This window comes from Gorilla gorilla, chromosome 14, assembly GCF_029281585.2.
Source record: "Gorilla gorilla gorilla isolate KB3781 chromosome 14, NHGRI_mGorGor1-v2.1_pri, whole genome shotgun sequence".
NCBI classification, from domain to species: domain Eukaryota; kingdom Metazoa; phylum Chordata; class Mammalia; order Primates; family Hominidae; genus Gorilla; species Gorilla gorilla.
In genome coordinates this window covers 34,329,187-34,346,946 of record NC_073238.2, presented here as the reverse complement: position 1 = coordinate 34,346,946, position 17,760 = coordinate 34,329,187, and the positions used below count along the sequence as shown (strand labels likewise).

At 37.1% G+C, this 17,760-nt stretch overlaps 1 protein-coding gene across 10 annotated transcripts in view; it reads right to left on the bottom strand.

Moving 5' to 3' along the window:
* Nucleotides 1–17,760, bottom strand: part of ZMYM2 (zinc finger MYM-type containing 2) — a 124,287-nt gene that overhangs the window by 35,425 nt on the left and 71,102 nt on the right. For all 10 annotated transcript variants that reach the window (XM_063697172.1, XM_055360115.2, XM_004054214.5 and 7 more), the window contains 2 exons: nt 16,733–16,883; nt 14,237–14,409 (listed from right to left, as the gene is read on the bottom strand). In XM_063697172.1, coding sequence (XP_063553242.1) covers nt 14,237–14,409; nt 16,733–16,883 — 324 coding nt within the window. The remainder of the gene's footprint in view (nt 1–14,236; nt 14,410–16,732; nt 16,884–17,760) is intronic.

Genomic DNA, 17,760 nt, shown 5'->3' with positions numbered 1-17,760 from the left:
AATTTTGAGGGCCATATAATATACTGGTAGAACTGTCTCCTACAATCATTACATTGAACATTTATGAGTAATGAACGGATTTCCCAAGTTAGTTGTACAAGACAAAGGTAATTTTGAAGCAAGCTCTTATGATGGGAAATTTATGGATGTTAACTTGAAAATTTTGAGTTTTTCAACAGTTTAATATAAATTTGAAAAGCTTTAATACATTTATTTAATTTTAATAACAAGAACTTTATGTTCTAAAACACTCAATGTTTAAATGTTCTGAAAACCAATAATATCTATAAGACAAGCAATTTGACCCACATCTAGGAAAACAATCAGCCCAATGGGTCCACAACTTAACTTGCAATACCAAAAAACGATACAAGAACAACAAATTAAAATTCATAGAATGTACTTTATTTTGGTGAATCAATAATCTTGAGACAGATTTTTGTTTTTTAGAGATCCTAATTTCCCTAGATTTTGCCCATTTTCACTATTTCTTAACGTCTTGACCAATGAGTGTAACGAAAATATAAGTGATGTATCTTCAAATACAGAAAAACGATGTAATTTCAAATACAGTTCTTTTCATAATTTAAGTTTCTGATCTAGAAATGAACTATTATTATTTTTTTCAATTACCCTTTGGCTTAACAGCTTAGAAATTCTGATAAAGTAATAACTGTTAAGTATTTTGCAGTTCATAGTAACTGTGGCCATGGCTTTTCCTTTATTACTCTAATCTAGAGTTTTACACTGTGGATTTTGAAATTTCTCACGTTGTATTTCAAGAGGAATTCTACAAATGCCATGTCAAAATTCCTGGTCAGGAATATTAACAAATGACTGTGTTGACAAACAGGTCTTACATAACAAACATACCCCAAGGTTAGAACACAGGCTCTTTTTTTTTCTCCAGGTCAGGTATTTCTCCTGCTGAATAAATGTTAAATGAAGATTTATAGTATAAATTATGACTACTAAGTGATGCAATATCACAACTCTTGTCCAAAAACTTGTGAATCCAAGTTTTATACTGCTGATGGTATTATGTGATCATCTCAGTAACAACAGCACTTAATATCAACCAAGATCATATTTTCACTCAATAATAAAAAAGTCCCTTTGTTAAATTCTCACCAGCAAGACTGTTCTTCGAAATAACCATAGAATTGTTCCAGGGTTTCTTTTCTTTCTTTCAGTTTCTTTTTCCCTTTTTATAATTTATGCTCAAAGAAAAGACAAAGCATAAAGGAAGGAAATGGAAGCTTAATACTTTATTCACTGATTCCGAACAATGCAGGAACCAAAAGTAGAGTTACAGCCTGACTACCTTGTTCACTAAGAACCTGAAATAAAAGCCAAACCCATTGTATCTACTCTCTATAAACCTTCACAACAGCCCTGCAAAATGGGTACTGCAAACTAAGATCTAAAAAGATTAAATGACTTGACTAAGGTCAAATATTAAAAATGCACAGACAGGATTCAAAAGGCAGACAACCAAGTCAAAACCTAGGCTTTATCCTGTACACTAAGCAATAAAGACAAAATGAGTTACTATAAATGAGCAGAGAATAAATATCCTAACACAATACAAATAAAATGCTACAAGAAGATTCTCGATTTAACATTTAAAACAGAAATCTGTATTAATTCAAATCATTACATGTACTATGCTGACTCTTAGTAGTAGTATTTCCATTTATACAATAATTTGGAAGGTCAAGGGCATAAAATCAAACACATTCCACCTCAAGAATTTGAACAATGGAATCACTTCATCGTTCTACAATTAGACACTTGGTTTTTATAGAATCAACACTTGAAGCTCCCTTCTTCTTTTAAAGGTTCAAAACAAATTTAGATAATTTCCCTCTACCCAAAGAAAAAAGGGGCAAGATTAATACCAATTTACAAATGTAAACAAAATAGGCATCTATTTTTTCAGCATGAAAAAAACAATAAGTGAGAACTCAATACTAATAATTCCAACTTTAATGCCATAATCAAAATTTTGGAGGTTGTGAACTTTTGTTTCTTTGACATCCACTCATGCAAACTCCTAGTAAAGTGTTTGGAATTCAGCTAAAATATGATGGCCAATTTAAAAAGATCATTAATGACCATCATTCCTTACCAACGCCAACACAACTCCACTCTAAGCCGCATTCCCTAGCCATTTGCAAAAAAGAACTATTAAGACATCATAAAAAATGAAATAAATGGGACATAAGTCTCTGGTTTTAAAAATACTGCATCATCTATTTTGTGGTTTTCTTGTCATTGTGAAATCAAGGATAGCAAACTAAGGGGGAGGGGAAAAAAAAAAACAAGTCACAGGTTCAAACAAATCTAAGTAACAGCCAGGTACTAAACTCTGACTCAAAAACCTTAATCCAACCTATCAGCTAAACAGAAATTTCATTTTCAATAACTGGCAAAAGGTCATTCAGCCTATCCTGACCCAGTCCCTTTCATGTCTTGGATAGTTTCAACTTTTCATTTTTGACTGATATATACATCTTTTTAAACTTTCCTATCCATTTGCTCCCTATTTCACCAAACAAACCTAATTTTCCAGGGGAGAACCATGAATACGAAAAAGATAGGGGTATTTTACAGACATTTTAAGCAGAAATCCTTTATGACTTCTCAATACAGCTTTCTGAGCACAATGGAGTGATTCACTACAAATTTTTTTTAAAAAAGAATGCAGGGATAAAAGGTGACTGGGTACTATGCAAAGCATAGGAATTCTCCGGTGACCAAAAATATATATTTAAGGCAATATTCAAATATTAAATATTATTTTCCTAAAAATAATTTCAAAAAAATTTTTAAAAAATGGATATAGCTGTTTATAAAGAAAAATTATACAAGTCTAATATTATTAATTTAAAGCCCATAAATCATACTGTTAAGACTATTAGAGGGCATTTGTATTAAGAATTTAATATTGCCACCATTCACTACTTGTTTGGAAAACAAATCAAAGCCTGTGTTAAAAAAATGTGCAATCAAAAAGTAATACAGTTTAAGAAAAGCTCAGGTCTTAATAGAGATACTCTTGGGAAACAGTGGACCTTTTGAAATATTATCTTTACCAATTTATCAAACACCTTCTAGCTATTATTGCATTATGATACTAAATTCTTTTTCTTAAAAACTTTTAAACTTACACAGATCAAAAGAACTATCTGGTTTTTCATTATGCCTGGAAACATTTACTTGAGGAAAAGTAAAATCTACTTCTTTCTAAAAAGGTATCTGGGAGAAGAAAAATACGTTAGTTTTATTTTCAGCATTTTTTGGTTGCATGATGTCACAGATTTCTTATTCCAATTTAGAAGAGAAAGAATTTAATAAATCTCTATTTTAAATCTAGAAGCAAACCATGATATAGACCAGAAAACACAGCTCATTCAGTGTCTTGTCAAGTAAAACAATTTTTAAAGCATAAAACTAAATTTAAATAAACAAAAAAGTAGAAGTTATTTATACTATAGGTAGTTGTCTCTCAATCTAAAGTGCAAAGATAAGAGAAGGTAAAAATACAATGTGTGTGTACTACCATTTAAGAAATGTTCATGGCTAAACACGAAATAATAGCCAGATTGGCTAGCTGTTGATTTTTAAGTTTCTGTGATGAAGCACTTTCTTTCCTTTGGCTTGAAGCTTATTTTTCTGATAAGCCGGAATGATTTGTAACGGTCACAGGTTTTAATATACTAATATATAAACTTGTGAGTATTTAAATAAAAAAAGATAAACCATAAAAGGGGGGGACCCCATAATTAGTTTACCACATTTTCAAGATGATACCATGGCAACAATGAATAGAAGGAATGCATGGGGGGGTATAAGAAAATACAGTCTGACTCAAGTAGAAAGCACAGAGAATAAAGTTACCATTTGATTACAATAATGGCTGCAGGCAGAAAAACCAAGGATGAATGGAGAGAGACAACTCTTTGCACTTCAAAGATTGTGCTGCATATTGATCGTATAGAAACATCAGCATTGCTACTTGCTTTATAAATTTCTACCATGTAACAAAAATATTCTTACCTTTATTCCTCAGATTAGTATAATATATAATCTATTATGTATATTATACAAAGATCTGTTTAAAATAAGGCACGAATATATAATGTATTTAAGGTACAGAATGATGACATTAAACATAACTAGATGATTGTAACCCGGTATTTGACTAAAGTATTTCTTGTATATTCTGAAATGCACTGCTTCATTAAATCCTCATCACTGAATTCAGCATAAATGAAAACAGAAATAACTATCTTTTAAAATACATAGCAAGGTGGAACACACGACAACATCTACAATAACATGGTCTTTTGTCAAAGAACATACCTTTGTTTCCCAAAAAAAGGGAAACAAATCCCAAACTTCCCTATTCTTTAATATATATACACACACACACATATACATACATACACACATATATATACATATATATACACACATATATACACACACATATATACATATGTACACATATATATACACATATATACATATATACACATATATATATATATATATATATTTTTTTTTTTTTTAATTTAGAGACAAAGTCTTACTGTGTCTCCCAGGCCAGAGTGCAGTGGTGTGATCAGAGCTCACTGTCACCTCAAAAACCTGAACTCAAGTGATCCTTCCACTTCAGCCTCCCAAGAAGCCAGGACTACAGGCATGCACCACCATGCCTGGCTAATTTTTTTTATTTTTATTTTTTGTAGAGATGGGGTCTTGCTACATTGCCCAGGCTGGACTAGAACTCCCAACTTCAAACAACCCTCTCACCTCAGCCTCCCAAAGGGCAGAGATTAAAGATGTGAGCCACCGCTCTCAGTAATTTTTTGTTTTCCTTTTTGAGACAGGGTCTGGCTCTATCACCCAGGCTTAAGTGCAGTGGTGTAATCATAGCTCACCTCGAACTCCTGGGCTCAAGCAATTCTCTTGCCTCAGCCTGCTGAGTATCTGGGACTATAGGGGTATGAAATCACACCTGGCTAATTTTTAACTTTTTTCTTTTTTTTTTTTTTGCAGAGATGGGCTCTCACTATGTTCCCCAGGCTGGTCTTGAACTTCTTGCCTCAAGTGATTCTCCCACCTCATACTCCCAAAGTGCTAGGATTACAAGCATAAGCCACTGCACCCAGCCCCAGTAATATTTTTTAAAGCTGGGAGATCATTCATTCAAAGAAAGAAGCCAAACAGAGAAATACATTCAGTATGTGCTGTGAACAACAACAAAAAAATCCTCCAAGAAAGATTATACAACATTAAAATTTTATATTCATAATTTTACAGTTAGGCAGATATTTGTACAGTAAAACAACAGGGAAATCATCATCACATGGTAACAATTTCTGTCTCAAACAATAAGATAAACAATGAAAATAGATATAAAAATAAAATGGGATTTCCAAATTTGTACTCACTAAATGCCTTTATTGTTTTGAGATTATCCAAAAGAAAATTTTAAAAATAAAACCTCCTAAACAATGGGTATAAAAGTGCACTTGTATGTGCTAAACTAACATCAAGCATTGCAAGGCCATGAAGTAACATTTTCTGAGTCATTTCTCAAAAACACTAATATCCATAAACAAAACATTTGTTTAGACTGAAATAAACACGTTTTAGAGTGTATGTTTGTCCTCTGTGTATTTCTAAAATTTGAGCCTTAATTTTTAAAGTTTACATCATATAGAAGCAACAGTAAAGTAATGAAGTAACTTTTTTTAGTACATCAAACCTCTTAGTCTCAATTACTTCACAGCTGTTAACAACTTGGGAATTACTTTACAGCTCTTAACTTGGAAAGTATCTTCCTTTTTTTATTTACAATATGCTAGTTAACATGGTGAATTGCAGATATTAAAGAACCGCACCAGAACTCCTGCAATTCTCCTAGTAGTATCATTTTAATACCAATACCTTGATAAAGTAAACTAAATACTGTTCTCCATATTCGACTATTTCATTTGTTTCTTTAGAGGCCTTAACAAATTTGAAGTCATGATAATGTCTGTCTTCACATGCTTTTTGTTTTTTTTTTTTTGACACAGAGTCTTGCTCTGTCGCCCAGGCTGGAGTGTAGTGGTGCCATCTCACCTCACTGCAACCTCCGCCTCCCGGGTTCAAGTGATTTTCCTGCCTCAGCCTCCCGAGTAGCTGAGATTACAGGCATGCACCACCATGCATGGCTAATTTTTGTATTTTTAGTAGAGACGGGGTTTTACCATGTTGGCCAGGCTGGTCTTGAACTCCTGACCTCAAGTGATCTGCCCGCCTTGGCCTCCCAAAGTGCTGGGATTACAGGAGTGAGCCACCGCGCCTGGCCTGTCTTCACATGCTTTACAACTGTACCCACAATGAAGTTTCAGCATTGAGATGGTTTTCCATGTTATCAACATAGGAATTAATGCTCTTTTCTTGTAATCTTTCTGACTACCCACAAGTCCAAATTTACACTCATTTTCTTATCTAGGAAGAAATTAATGCAATGTGTGAAAAGAGACTGACTTTATAAAAGTAGATGTTGGGGCAAGATGGCTGACTAGACGCAGCCAGGTAGAAAAGCTGCCCTGGAGGGACTGAGAGTACTGGTGCACTCCTAAGAGATCTTCAGAGGGAAAGCACCAAGAGTAGAGGAGGGAAGACAGAGAGAAGCTTGGCTTAAGGAGAAGGAATCTGGGAACGCTGCATGGGGCTACCACACACTGGGACTTGTTCTTGACCCCCAATATGCTGAGGGCACAAGTTAGTTGAACTGGCAGAGAGCAACCTGCTCTGGGCACAGGCCTCTGGAATCTCAGCAGGAGGAAACCCTTCAACCAGCAGGGACACTTGAGTTGGCAGGGAAAGCTGCTTAAAGAAGTTGTAGGGGCAGCAAGCTAGCTGATCTGGAGCCCACAGGGTTTGGTGCAGGGGCCTCTGTAGTGGAGCACAGCCAATGATGACCATCCACCTAGAATCAACTTGCTCCCATAGGAGACTTTAACCCTAGGGCAACTGTCAGATCTGAACTCTGCAGGGAGGTCTTGCCCATAAGGAGAGGCCAGTCTGACCTGAGCATCCCTTAATCTGTTGGCCTCTTGCAGGGTCCCAGTGTGAAAGTACCTGTTTTCAGGTCAGCCTCGAGTGTCCTAGAAGCCCCCATCACAGCTTCTACCCTGGCAGACGGAACCTGACCACTGGAGACCCCCAGTGGGGTGGCCCCCACAGACACGCAGCAGTGCCACCCATTCCCTCCCCACACTGCAGCTTCCCCTGGGGCCCATGGGTACTTCCCACATCCCTTTGCCATGTGCAGGCAGGTTTTGCTTGCCTCACCCAGCCAGCACCCACGTTTATGTGTGCACCCTGCCCTGCCACTCATGCAGCACGAGTGCACTTCACCCCCACCTTGCCCCACCAACAACACTGCAGTTGGAGCCTTAGCAGTCAGCCCCGCCCCCACCACAACCTGGCCCTTTCACCAACACTGCCCAGAGCAAAACTAGGCACACAGAACAGTGGACACTCCACCTCCCTGAGCGACCAAGAGCCCTCTGAGAATGCACAAAGACCTGCACCTGCCAGCGCCCTGCCACCACCACCACCACCAGTGCAACCACAGGCACAGTAGCCAACAGGGGTTCCCCACTCCACCCCCTAGCCACATTGCATCCACCACTGTGGCAAGTGCAGGCTGGGAGGCAGGCACCCCAGCACCAACTAGCACCCTACCACAGCCAACAAGTGTGCACCCCATCATGCTGCACTGCTGCTGGCACATGCCAATGAGGATGGATCCTGCTGTCACCGCACTACCAAATGCTTTGACTGACACCATCCATCGAGTGTAGTGATCAGCGGCCCCAAACACGTCAGTCTCCCCAGCACAGTGGATACCTACGCTCCAGGAGACAGAATAAAGTTGAGACTGATGTAAGTACCCCGGAGTTAAAGCACACAGTCCAGGAGTTAGGAACTTAGCACCGGTCCCTTAAAACGTTCCAGAACACAGTCACTTGGCTGAATCCACCTTATTCCACAGTTAAACCCTCAAGGTCATCAAATATAGGATACAAGAAAAAAAAAATTGGCTGGGCACAGTGGTCCATGTCTGTAATTCCAGCACTTTGGGAGGCAGAGGCAGGTGGATCACTTAAGGTCAGGAGTTCGAGACCAGCTTGGCCAACATGGTGAAACCCCATCTCTACTAGAAATACAAAAATGAGCTGGGTGTTGTGGCATGTGCCTGTAATCCCAACTACTCAGGAAGCTGAGGCAGGACAATCACTTGAACCTGGCAGGTGGACGCTGCAGTAAGCCAAGATCATGCCACGGCACTCCAGCCTGGGCAACATAGCAAGACCCTATCTCAAAAAAATAAAATAATAATAATAATAATAATAATAAAAAGCAAAGGTCAGCAACTTCAAAGGTTGAAGGAATGTAAGCCCACGAAGATGAAAAAGAACTTGCACAAGAACCCTGACAACTCAAAAAGCCAGAGTGCCTTCTTTCCTCCAAATAACTGTACTACCTCTCCAGTAAGGGTTCTGAATCAGGCAGAGATGGCTGAAATAACAGAAATAGAATTCAGAATATGCAAAGGCATGAAGATCACTGAGAAGCAGGAGCACACTGAAACTCAATCCAAGGAACAAGGTAAGTAGGAGCTTACAGACAAAATACCCAGTATAGAAAAGAATGTAACTGACCTGATAGAGCTGAAAAACACACTACAAGAATTTCATAAGGCAATCATAAGTATTAATAGCAAAATAGACCAAGCGGAAGAAAGACTCTCAGAGCTTGTAGACTGGCCTTGTGAAATAAGACAGACAAGAATACAGAGAAAAAGAATAAAAAGGAACGAGCAAAACCTCCAGGAAATATGGGATTATGTAAAGAGACCAAATCTATAACTCAACTGGTATCCCTGAAAGAGATGGGGAGAGTATAAGCAACTTGGAAAACATATTTCTGGATATCATCCATGAGAACTTCCCAACCTTGCTAGAGAGGCCAACATTCAAATTCAGGAAATGTAGAGAACCCCAGTATGATACTTCATAAAAAGATCATTCTCAAGGCACATAATCATCAGATACTCCAAGGTTGAAATGAAAGAAAAAATGTTAAAAGGCAGCTAGAGAGAAAGGTCAGGTCACCGACAAACGGAAACTCATCGGACTAATAGCAGATCTCTCAGCAGAAACCCTACAAGCCAGAAGAGATTGGGGGCCAATATTCAACTTTTTTTTTTTTAATTTAACACCAGTGCCACCTGCCAACCAGAATTCCATATCCCACCAAACTAAGCATCATAAGTAAAGCAGAAATAAGATCCTTTTCAGACAAGCAAAATCTGAAGGTATTTGTTACCACCAGACCTGCTTTATAAGAGCCCTTGAAGGAAGCACTAAATATGGAAAGACCATTAACAACCACTACAAAAACACACGTTAAGTACACAGACAAGTGACACTATAAAGCAACCACATAAACAAGTCTGCAAAATAACCAGCTAACATCATGATGACAGGATCAAACCCACACATATCAATACTAACCTTAAATGTAAACAGGCTAAATGCCCCAATTAAAAGGTACACAGTGGCTTGGATAAGGAAACAAGACCCATTGGTATGCTATCTTCAAGAGACTCATCTCACATGCAATGACACACATAGGCTCAAAATAAAGGGATGGAGAAAAATCTACCAAGCAAATGGAAATCAAAGAAAAGCAGGGGTTGCCTCAGACAAAACAGACTTTAAACCAACAAAGATCAAAAAAGACAAAGAAGGTCATTACATAATGGTAAAGGGTTCAATTCAACCATCAGACCTAACTATCCTAAATATAAATGCACCCAACACAGGAGCACCCAGATTCATAAAGGAAGTTCTTAGAGACGTACAAAGAGACTTAGACTCCTAGACAATGCTCCAATAACAGTATCAGACAGATTGTCAAAGCAGAAAATTAATAAAGATATTCAGGACCTGAACTCAGCATAGAATCAAATGGACACCCCAAAACAACAGAATATACATTCTTCTCACTGTCACATGGCACATACTCTTAAAATTGATCACATAATCACATATAAAACATTCCTCAGTAAATGCAAAAGGACTGAAATCATAACCAAAAGTCTCTTGGATCACAGTACAATCAAATTAGAAGTCAAGACTAAGAAATCCATTCAAAACCTTACAATTACATGGGAATTGAATAACCTGTTCTGAACAACTTTTGGGTAAATAATGAGATTAAGGCAGAAACCAGTTAATTCTTTGAAACCAATAAGAACAAAGATACAACGTACCAGAATTTCTGGTACGCAGCTAAGGCAGTGTTGAGAGGGAAATTTATAGCACTAAATGCCCACATCAAAAAGTTAGAAAGATCTCAATTTAACAGCCTAACATCACAACTAAAAGAACTAGAGAACCAAGAGAAAACCAATCCCAAAGCTAGCAGAAGACAAGAAATAACCAAAATTAGAGCTGAACTGAAGGAGACTGAGACATGAAAAACCATTCAATAGATCAATAAATCCAGTAGTTTTTTTTTTTTGCGCATGGGGGTGGGGTGGATTAATAGACAGACTGCTAGCTAGACTAATAAAGAAAAGAGAGAAGACCCAAATAAACACAATTAGAAACAATAAAGGGGATATTATTACCACTACCCTCACAGAAATACAAATAACCACCAGAGATTGTAATGAACACCTCACTGCACATAAACTAGGAAATCTAGAAGAAATGGACAAATTCCTGGACACATACACCCTCCCAAGACTGAGCCAGGAAAAAACTGAAGCCCTGAACAAACCAACAATGAGCTCCGAAATTGAATCAGTAATAAATACCCTACCGACCAAAAAAAGTCCAGGACCAGATGGATTCACAACACAATTCTACCAGATGTACAAAGAAGAGCTGGTATCATTCCTACTGAAACTATTCCAAAAAATTGAGGAGGGGGGACTTCTCCCTAACTCATTCTATGAGGCCAGCATCATCCTGATACCAAAACCTGGCAGAGACACAACCAGAAAAGAAAACTTCAAGTCAATATCCTTGATGAACATCAACGCCAAAATCCTCAACAAAATACTGCCAAACCAAATCCAGCAGCACATCGAAAAGGCTTATTCACCATGATCAAGTAGGCTCTATCACTGGGATGCAAGTTTGGTTCAACATACGCAAATCAATAAATGTGATTCATCACATAAACAGAACTAAAGACAAAAACCACATGATTATCTCAATAGATGCAGAAAAGGCTTTCAATAAAATTCAACATCCTTCATGTTAAAAACTCAACAGGCTGGGGACGGTGGCTCACGCCTGTAATCCCAGCACTTTAGGAGGCTGAGATGGGCGGATCACAAGGTCAGGGAATCGAGACCATCCTGGCTAACATGGTGAAATCCCATCTCTACTAAAAACACACAAAAAAATTAGCTGGGCATGGTGGCGGGCGCCTGCAGTCCCAGCTACTCGGGAGGGTGAGGCAGGAGAATGACGTGAACCTGGGAGGCAGAGCTTGCAGTGAGCCAAGATGGCGCCACTGCACTCCAGCCTGTGCAACAGAGAGAGAGACGCCATGTCAAAAAAAAAAAACAAAAAACAAAAAACTCTCAATAAACTAGGTATTGAAGAAATATACCTCAAAATAATAAGAGTCATCTATGACAAACACACAGCAAACATCATACTGCACAGGCAAAAGCTGGAAGCATGCATTCCCCTTGAAAACTGGTGTAAGACAAGGATGCCCTCTCTCACCACTCCTGTTCAACACAGTATTGGAAGTCCTGGCCAGAGCAATCACGAAAGAGAAAGAAATAAAGGGCATCCAAATAGGAAGAGAGGATGTCAAACTTTCCCTGTTCACAAATGACATGATCCTATATCTAGAAAACTCCATAGACTCAGCCCAAAAGTTCCTTCAGCTGATAAAGCACTTCAGCAAAGGGTACAAAATCAATGTACAAAAATCACTAGCTTTTCTGTATGCCAACAACAATCAAGCTGAGGGCCAAATTAGATACACAATCTCATTGAAAATTGCCACAAAAAGAATAAAATACCTGGGAATACAGCCAATCAGGGAGGTGAAAAATCTCTACAAGAACTACAAAATACTGCTCAAAGAAATCAGAGATGACACAAACAAATGGAAAAACATTCCATGCTCATTGATAAAAAGAATCAATATCATTAACACAGCCATACTGCCCAAAGCCATTTACAGATTCAATGCTATTCCCATTAAACTACCAATGACATTCTTCGCAGAACAAAAAAAAAAAACTTTTAAAATCCTATGGAACCAAAAAAGAGCCCAAATAGCCAAGGCCATCCTAAGCAAAATGCAAAAAGAACAAAGCTGGAGGAATCATGCCATCTGACTTCAAACTATACTACAGGGATACAGTAACCAAAACAGCATGGTACCGGTACAAAAGCAGACACATAGACCAATGGAACAGAATAGAGAGCCCAGAAATGAGGCCGCACACCTACAACTATCTGATCTTCGACAAACCTGACAAAAACAAGCAATGAGAAAAGGATTCCCTATTCAATAAACGGTGCTGGGATAACTGGCTAACCATATGGAGAAGACTGAAACTGGACCCCTTCCTTACACCATATACAAAAATTAACTCAGGATGGATTAATAAATGTAAAACCCAAAACTATAAAAACTGCTGAAGCCAACCTAGGCAATACCATTCTGGACATAGGAACCAGCAAAGATTAAGATGCCAAAAGCGACTGCAACAAAAGCAAAAACTGACAAATGGGGTTTAATTAAAGAGCTTCTGCACAGAAAAAGCATGCACACATATGTTCATTGCAGCACTATTCACAATAGCAAACACCTAGAGTCATCCTAAATGTCTACCAATAGTAGAGTGGATAAAGAAAATGTGGTTCATATATACCATGGAATACTATGCAGCAATAAAAAAGAGATTATATACCCTGCAGGAACATGGATAGGACTGGAGGCCATTATCCTTAGCAAACTAACACAGGAAAAGAAAAGCAAATACTGCATGTTTTCACTTATATGTGGGAGCTAAATGATGAGAACACAAACACATACAGGGGAACAACAGACACTGGGGCCTATGAAAGAGTGGAGGGTAGGAGGAGGGAAAGAATCAGGAAAAATAACTAATGGGTACTAGGCTTAATAACTGGGTGATAAAATAATCAGTACAACATGACCCAAATTTTTACTTTGGTAAATTTGGGTCATGTTTGGTCATTTACCCATCATTTACCATGACCTAAATTTACCTATATAAAAAACCTGCACATGTACCCCTGAACCTAAAAGTTAAATTTTTAAAGTGGATTTAGTAGTATGACACATACACATACACACATTTATGGTTTCAAATTAATGTTTCTGGTCTCTATTTAGTGTTCTTTTCAATTTTAAAGTCCCCCAAAACTCACAATTAAAAAGGCAAAACGCCAAAAAAGAGCAAGATGTTTTTAAAATATATCTCAAGTATCCAAAACAATTACCTGCTAACATTCAACACTGATAACATAGTTGAAAGTATTTCTATTTAGCTGGGCATTGGTGGCTCACGCCTGTAATCTCAGCACTTTGGGGTTGAGGCGGGCAGATCACCTGAGGTCAGGAGTTCGAGACCAACCTGGCCAACACGGTGAAACCCTGTCTCTATTAAAAGAATAAAAATTAGCTGGGCGTGGTGGCACGTGCCTGTAATCCCAGCTACTTGGGAGGCTGAGGCGCAAGAATTGCCTGAACCTGGGAGGTGGAGGCTGCAGTGAGCCGAGATGGTGCCACTGCACTCTAGCCTGGGCGACAGAGATTTCATCTCAAAAAAAAAAAAAAAAAAAAAAATTCTACTTAGTGAAATAAAGACACAACAAATTTTAGAAAAACAATCCATTTTGTTAAACTACAATGCTGAAAATATAGGTATATCCTAATCTTTTGGTAATGCTTAAGTTATTAAAAAAAGAGATAAAAATGCTACTTCAAACAAGCAGAAATGACAAGACAATTTTAATGAATAGTATTATCAGGGCTGGGCCTTAAGTGTGTACATTTTTAAAATAAATGAGTTGCCAGATTTGTAATGGTAACAGCTACAACGTTTTTTAAGACTGGTTAAAGTAGCTGCTGTAATAAAGGAGTTACTCGCCTTGTAGTACCAATCCTGAAATTTTTTACAACAGTCTTCACTGCAGAAATCTCTCACAACACCATCGAGTTCTTTAGTTGCTCCCTTCTTACATAGCTGAGAACAATAGTTGCAAGTAACACATCTCAATCCTAAACGTCTGGCAAAATCCTGTTTGTATAATAATTTGCAGCCTGAAAAATATAAGATTTATATATTAAAACAAAAAACACATGAAAACTAATTATTGAGCAGAGACAGATCTTAACTGGTCAAGATTTTTCCTCTCCTGATCAAAACTATAAAATCTACTGTAATCAATATCAACCTATAAAAATTAGAAAAGAATATGGGATATTTTATTAGATAACATATTATCTAACATGTGGGTTAAAATAATGTTTCAAGACATTAAAATCTAGTAATGTCTCAGAATTATTTTATTTGTTCTATTTAAACAGAATCTTGCTTGGGCCTGGGAAACAGACAGATAGAATCTTAAGTATCAAACTAAGCATACCACAAATAGGCATTTTAGAAAAAGGAACAATGTAGACTACTGAGAGGCTCTGAGTAAACTTATAGAGATATTCAACTTAAGTGGGCATTTTAGCTAATTTTTCAAGCTTACCTCTCTTACATGGACCTTCAGAAAAATAAAACAGATTTATTGACTTGCCCAGAAAAAATACTTTTGTTATCTAGTCCTTTAACGAAATATTTCTTTTTTCTACTACATAAACGCATTAAGTATTTTTACATATCCTTATTTACTCCCTATAACACCTCTACGAGGATCACATAATACTCTATACTTATACTGTGCTATGTAAGTAGAATGACTTACATGTTATCTACTAAAATCCTATTTATCCTTTCATAAGGACCTCAAATTATACCCCTACCACAAATGCTGCCCACAATCAACCTAGTTTAAAATGACATTTCCTGTCTGCAAACAGGAACTGCAATCGTTTTCTATAAAATTTATTTAGCAATCATTTATGTACTATCCTATGACTTCTGTTACCTTGAACTATATTTTAAAATATTCTTTAAAATTTACCTTTATTAGCTTTATCTAACTAGAGTTTGATGGTAGTACTAGGTATTATGTGTTTTGTTATTTCTGACAGGTTCTAGCAGAGAACTAGGTGCAGTAAGAGAAAGCAAAAAATATGTCATTTAACAGGAAAAAAAACCACACATTCTTTTTCAACATGCTATTACCGATCTGAATGTATAAATCCCTCCAACTGAAAATTATCTTCTTGAATGTCAATTACCTATTTGCTGCTAATTGTCTATTCATTTTAGTAAAGTCCATATAACCCAAATGGTAGACAATTAATGACATATATGAGCAATCAACATCAGTATGTTCAGATTTATGAATCAGTAAGAATTTACTCAAATGTAAAAAGACTAATTCAGAATCAATCTTTTCAATGAAACATTGTAAGATTTGTCATTTTTCATTATAGCTTTACTCTTAAATAACAGCGAAACATGGTTACTTTCCATTCCAGGTGAAATGTACAAAATTAAATTTAAATAGGAATGCCTTGTTTTATAAGCAAGCAGCATCCTCTTACGGACATGACTTTACATTACATGTTAAGACTGTAAATGAACGCACTAGTTGAATGAACTGATAAATCTTTTTATTTTGCTGTCATTCTCTACTGCTGACATTTAGGATTTTCCCACCTTTCTCTTACTCCAAACTAGCAGTCAGGAATCCATAGAAAAAGTAGATCCAGAAAAAAATATTCCTCATTAAAAAATTATAGGTGAAGATAGCAGACAGGAAAGCTGGGAGTTCAGTGCCATGGACCAAAGAAAGATAGAAAGTGAAAGCCAGCTTAGAGCAAGAATGTCACATTGGGAACAGGAATAACACAACCCCAAAACCCATAGCTACAATCCTAGTTCCTATCTCTGGATAAGTAGATTTAGAATTTGAATTCATCTGTATCATCTGCTGCCTGGCACCAGAGCAGCAAAAGTGTAGCTAAGAGGAAAGGGAATTCTTGAACATACTAAAACAGAACCCAGTGTTTCCCTGGCACCCCAGATTGAATACCTAAAAGTATCTTCCCATTTTAGTACTGCCATATGTGATTTTCTTTCTAGTATACATATTGAAAACCTTTGCAGGTTAGGTAGTAAGCTGGGCAGGGAAAATGGAGCTAATGGAAAACAATTTTAAACCACTTGGAAAACCAACTTTCAGACCACAACATGTAGGTTTAGAAATAACATGGCATGAAAATGCTTTTATTTTATTCTAAAACTTTAATGAAATAAGAGGTTACCAAATTTTCAGAGGTAAAACCATCTTGAAGCCCAGATCTACAAACACATATAAAATAACGAAACAAGTCAGTAGAAACGTAAACTCAATTTTTTTTGTTCAGCTACATTAAAATTGTGCAGCCACTCTGGATATATTATTTTGGCAAAAAACATTAAATATCAATATATGTTATGAACAACACTGTATACGCAACTTGCCTTCACTACAGAAAGGTCTCTTAACGCCAGAGAAATTTACTGTTTCATGAAGAGTCTTCTCCTCTTGACAGTATTCGCAATATGTAACTATGCAATGCAACTTCTTATAGTCATCTGAACAAGTTTTGCTGCAGAACTGATGCACTTTGTTCTAAATGCACAATGGGAACCTTGGTAAGTATATGATGACCACCTCAAGAAAAAGCTTAAGAAATAAACACGCCACTTTTACAGAAGCAAAGTTAAATCATTTACCTATGTAATGTTAAGATCCTTGGGGACAGATTTCCTACAGGCCATGGATGCCTAGTTTAACCAATTCACTGCCAAATTTAAACATAGCTCCACAAAATTCAGTGCCATTAGCTACCCTAAAATTACTTAATGGAAGTAAAAGTATCACTAAATAAGATGACAGACTGGTGTTGCTAACATAATTGGAGAAATGGGAAGAAAATGATGGAAAATACAGCATAGGTAAACTAAAGAAAGATAAAAATTATGGCACTAATAATATTTTCAGTCAAAAAGAAAAATTCTTTGTTGAGTATAAACAAGTAGGCTCCATCACATTCCTACCACACACCTTAACAGTAACAGATGTATCATGGATGAAGTATTCAATTTGGTGCCATCACACAGCGTGCTGCTGAACTTGAGACTGAGTTGTTTCCCTTGAATGGAACATGATTAGTAATAATTTGTTTCTCCTGGGCCCAAACCCACAATAGCCAGAGCTACTTTTCAAATATTAACCCAAGCAGGTATGAACAAGTTAAAACTTCCAGGGAGGCAGCTTTTCTCTCGTTATTGAGCAGGCTACAGACTAAGTCTAAACCATTTACTTTACAGTTAGCAAAGACATGTGAAGACCAGAATAAGGAAGGTGAGGGAGTCTGGGAAATCAACTCAAGTAGTAAGGCAATCATTAGTGGAAAGTTGCCCCATTATGACTATGTAATTTATAGAAGGAGGAAGGCAACAAAGAAGCCACATGGAGTGAGGAGAAAGAGACCACTGAATTCTCA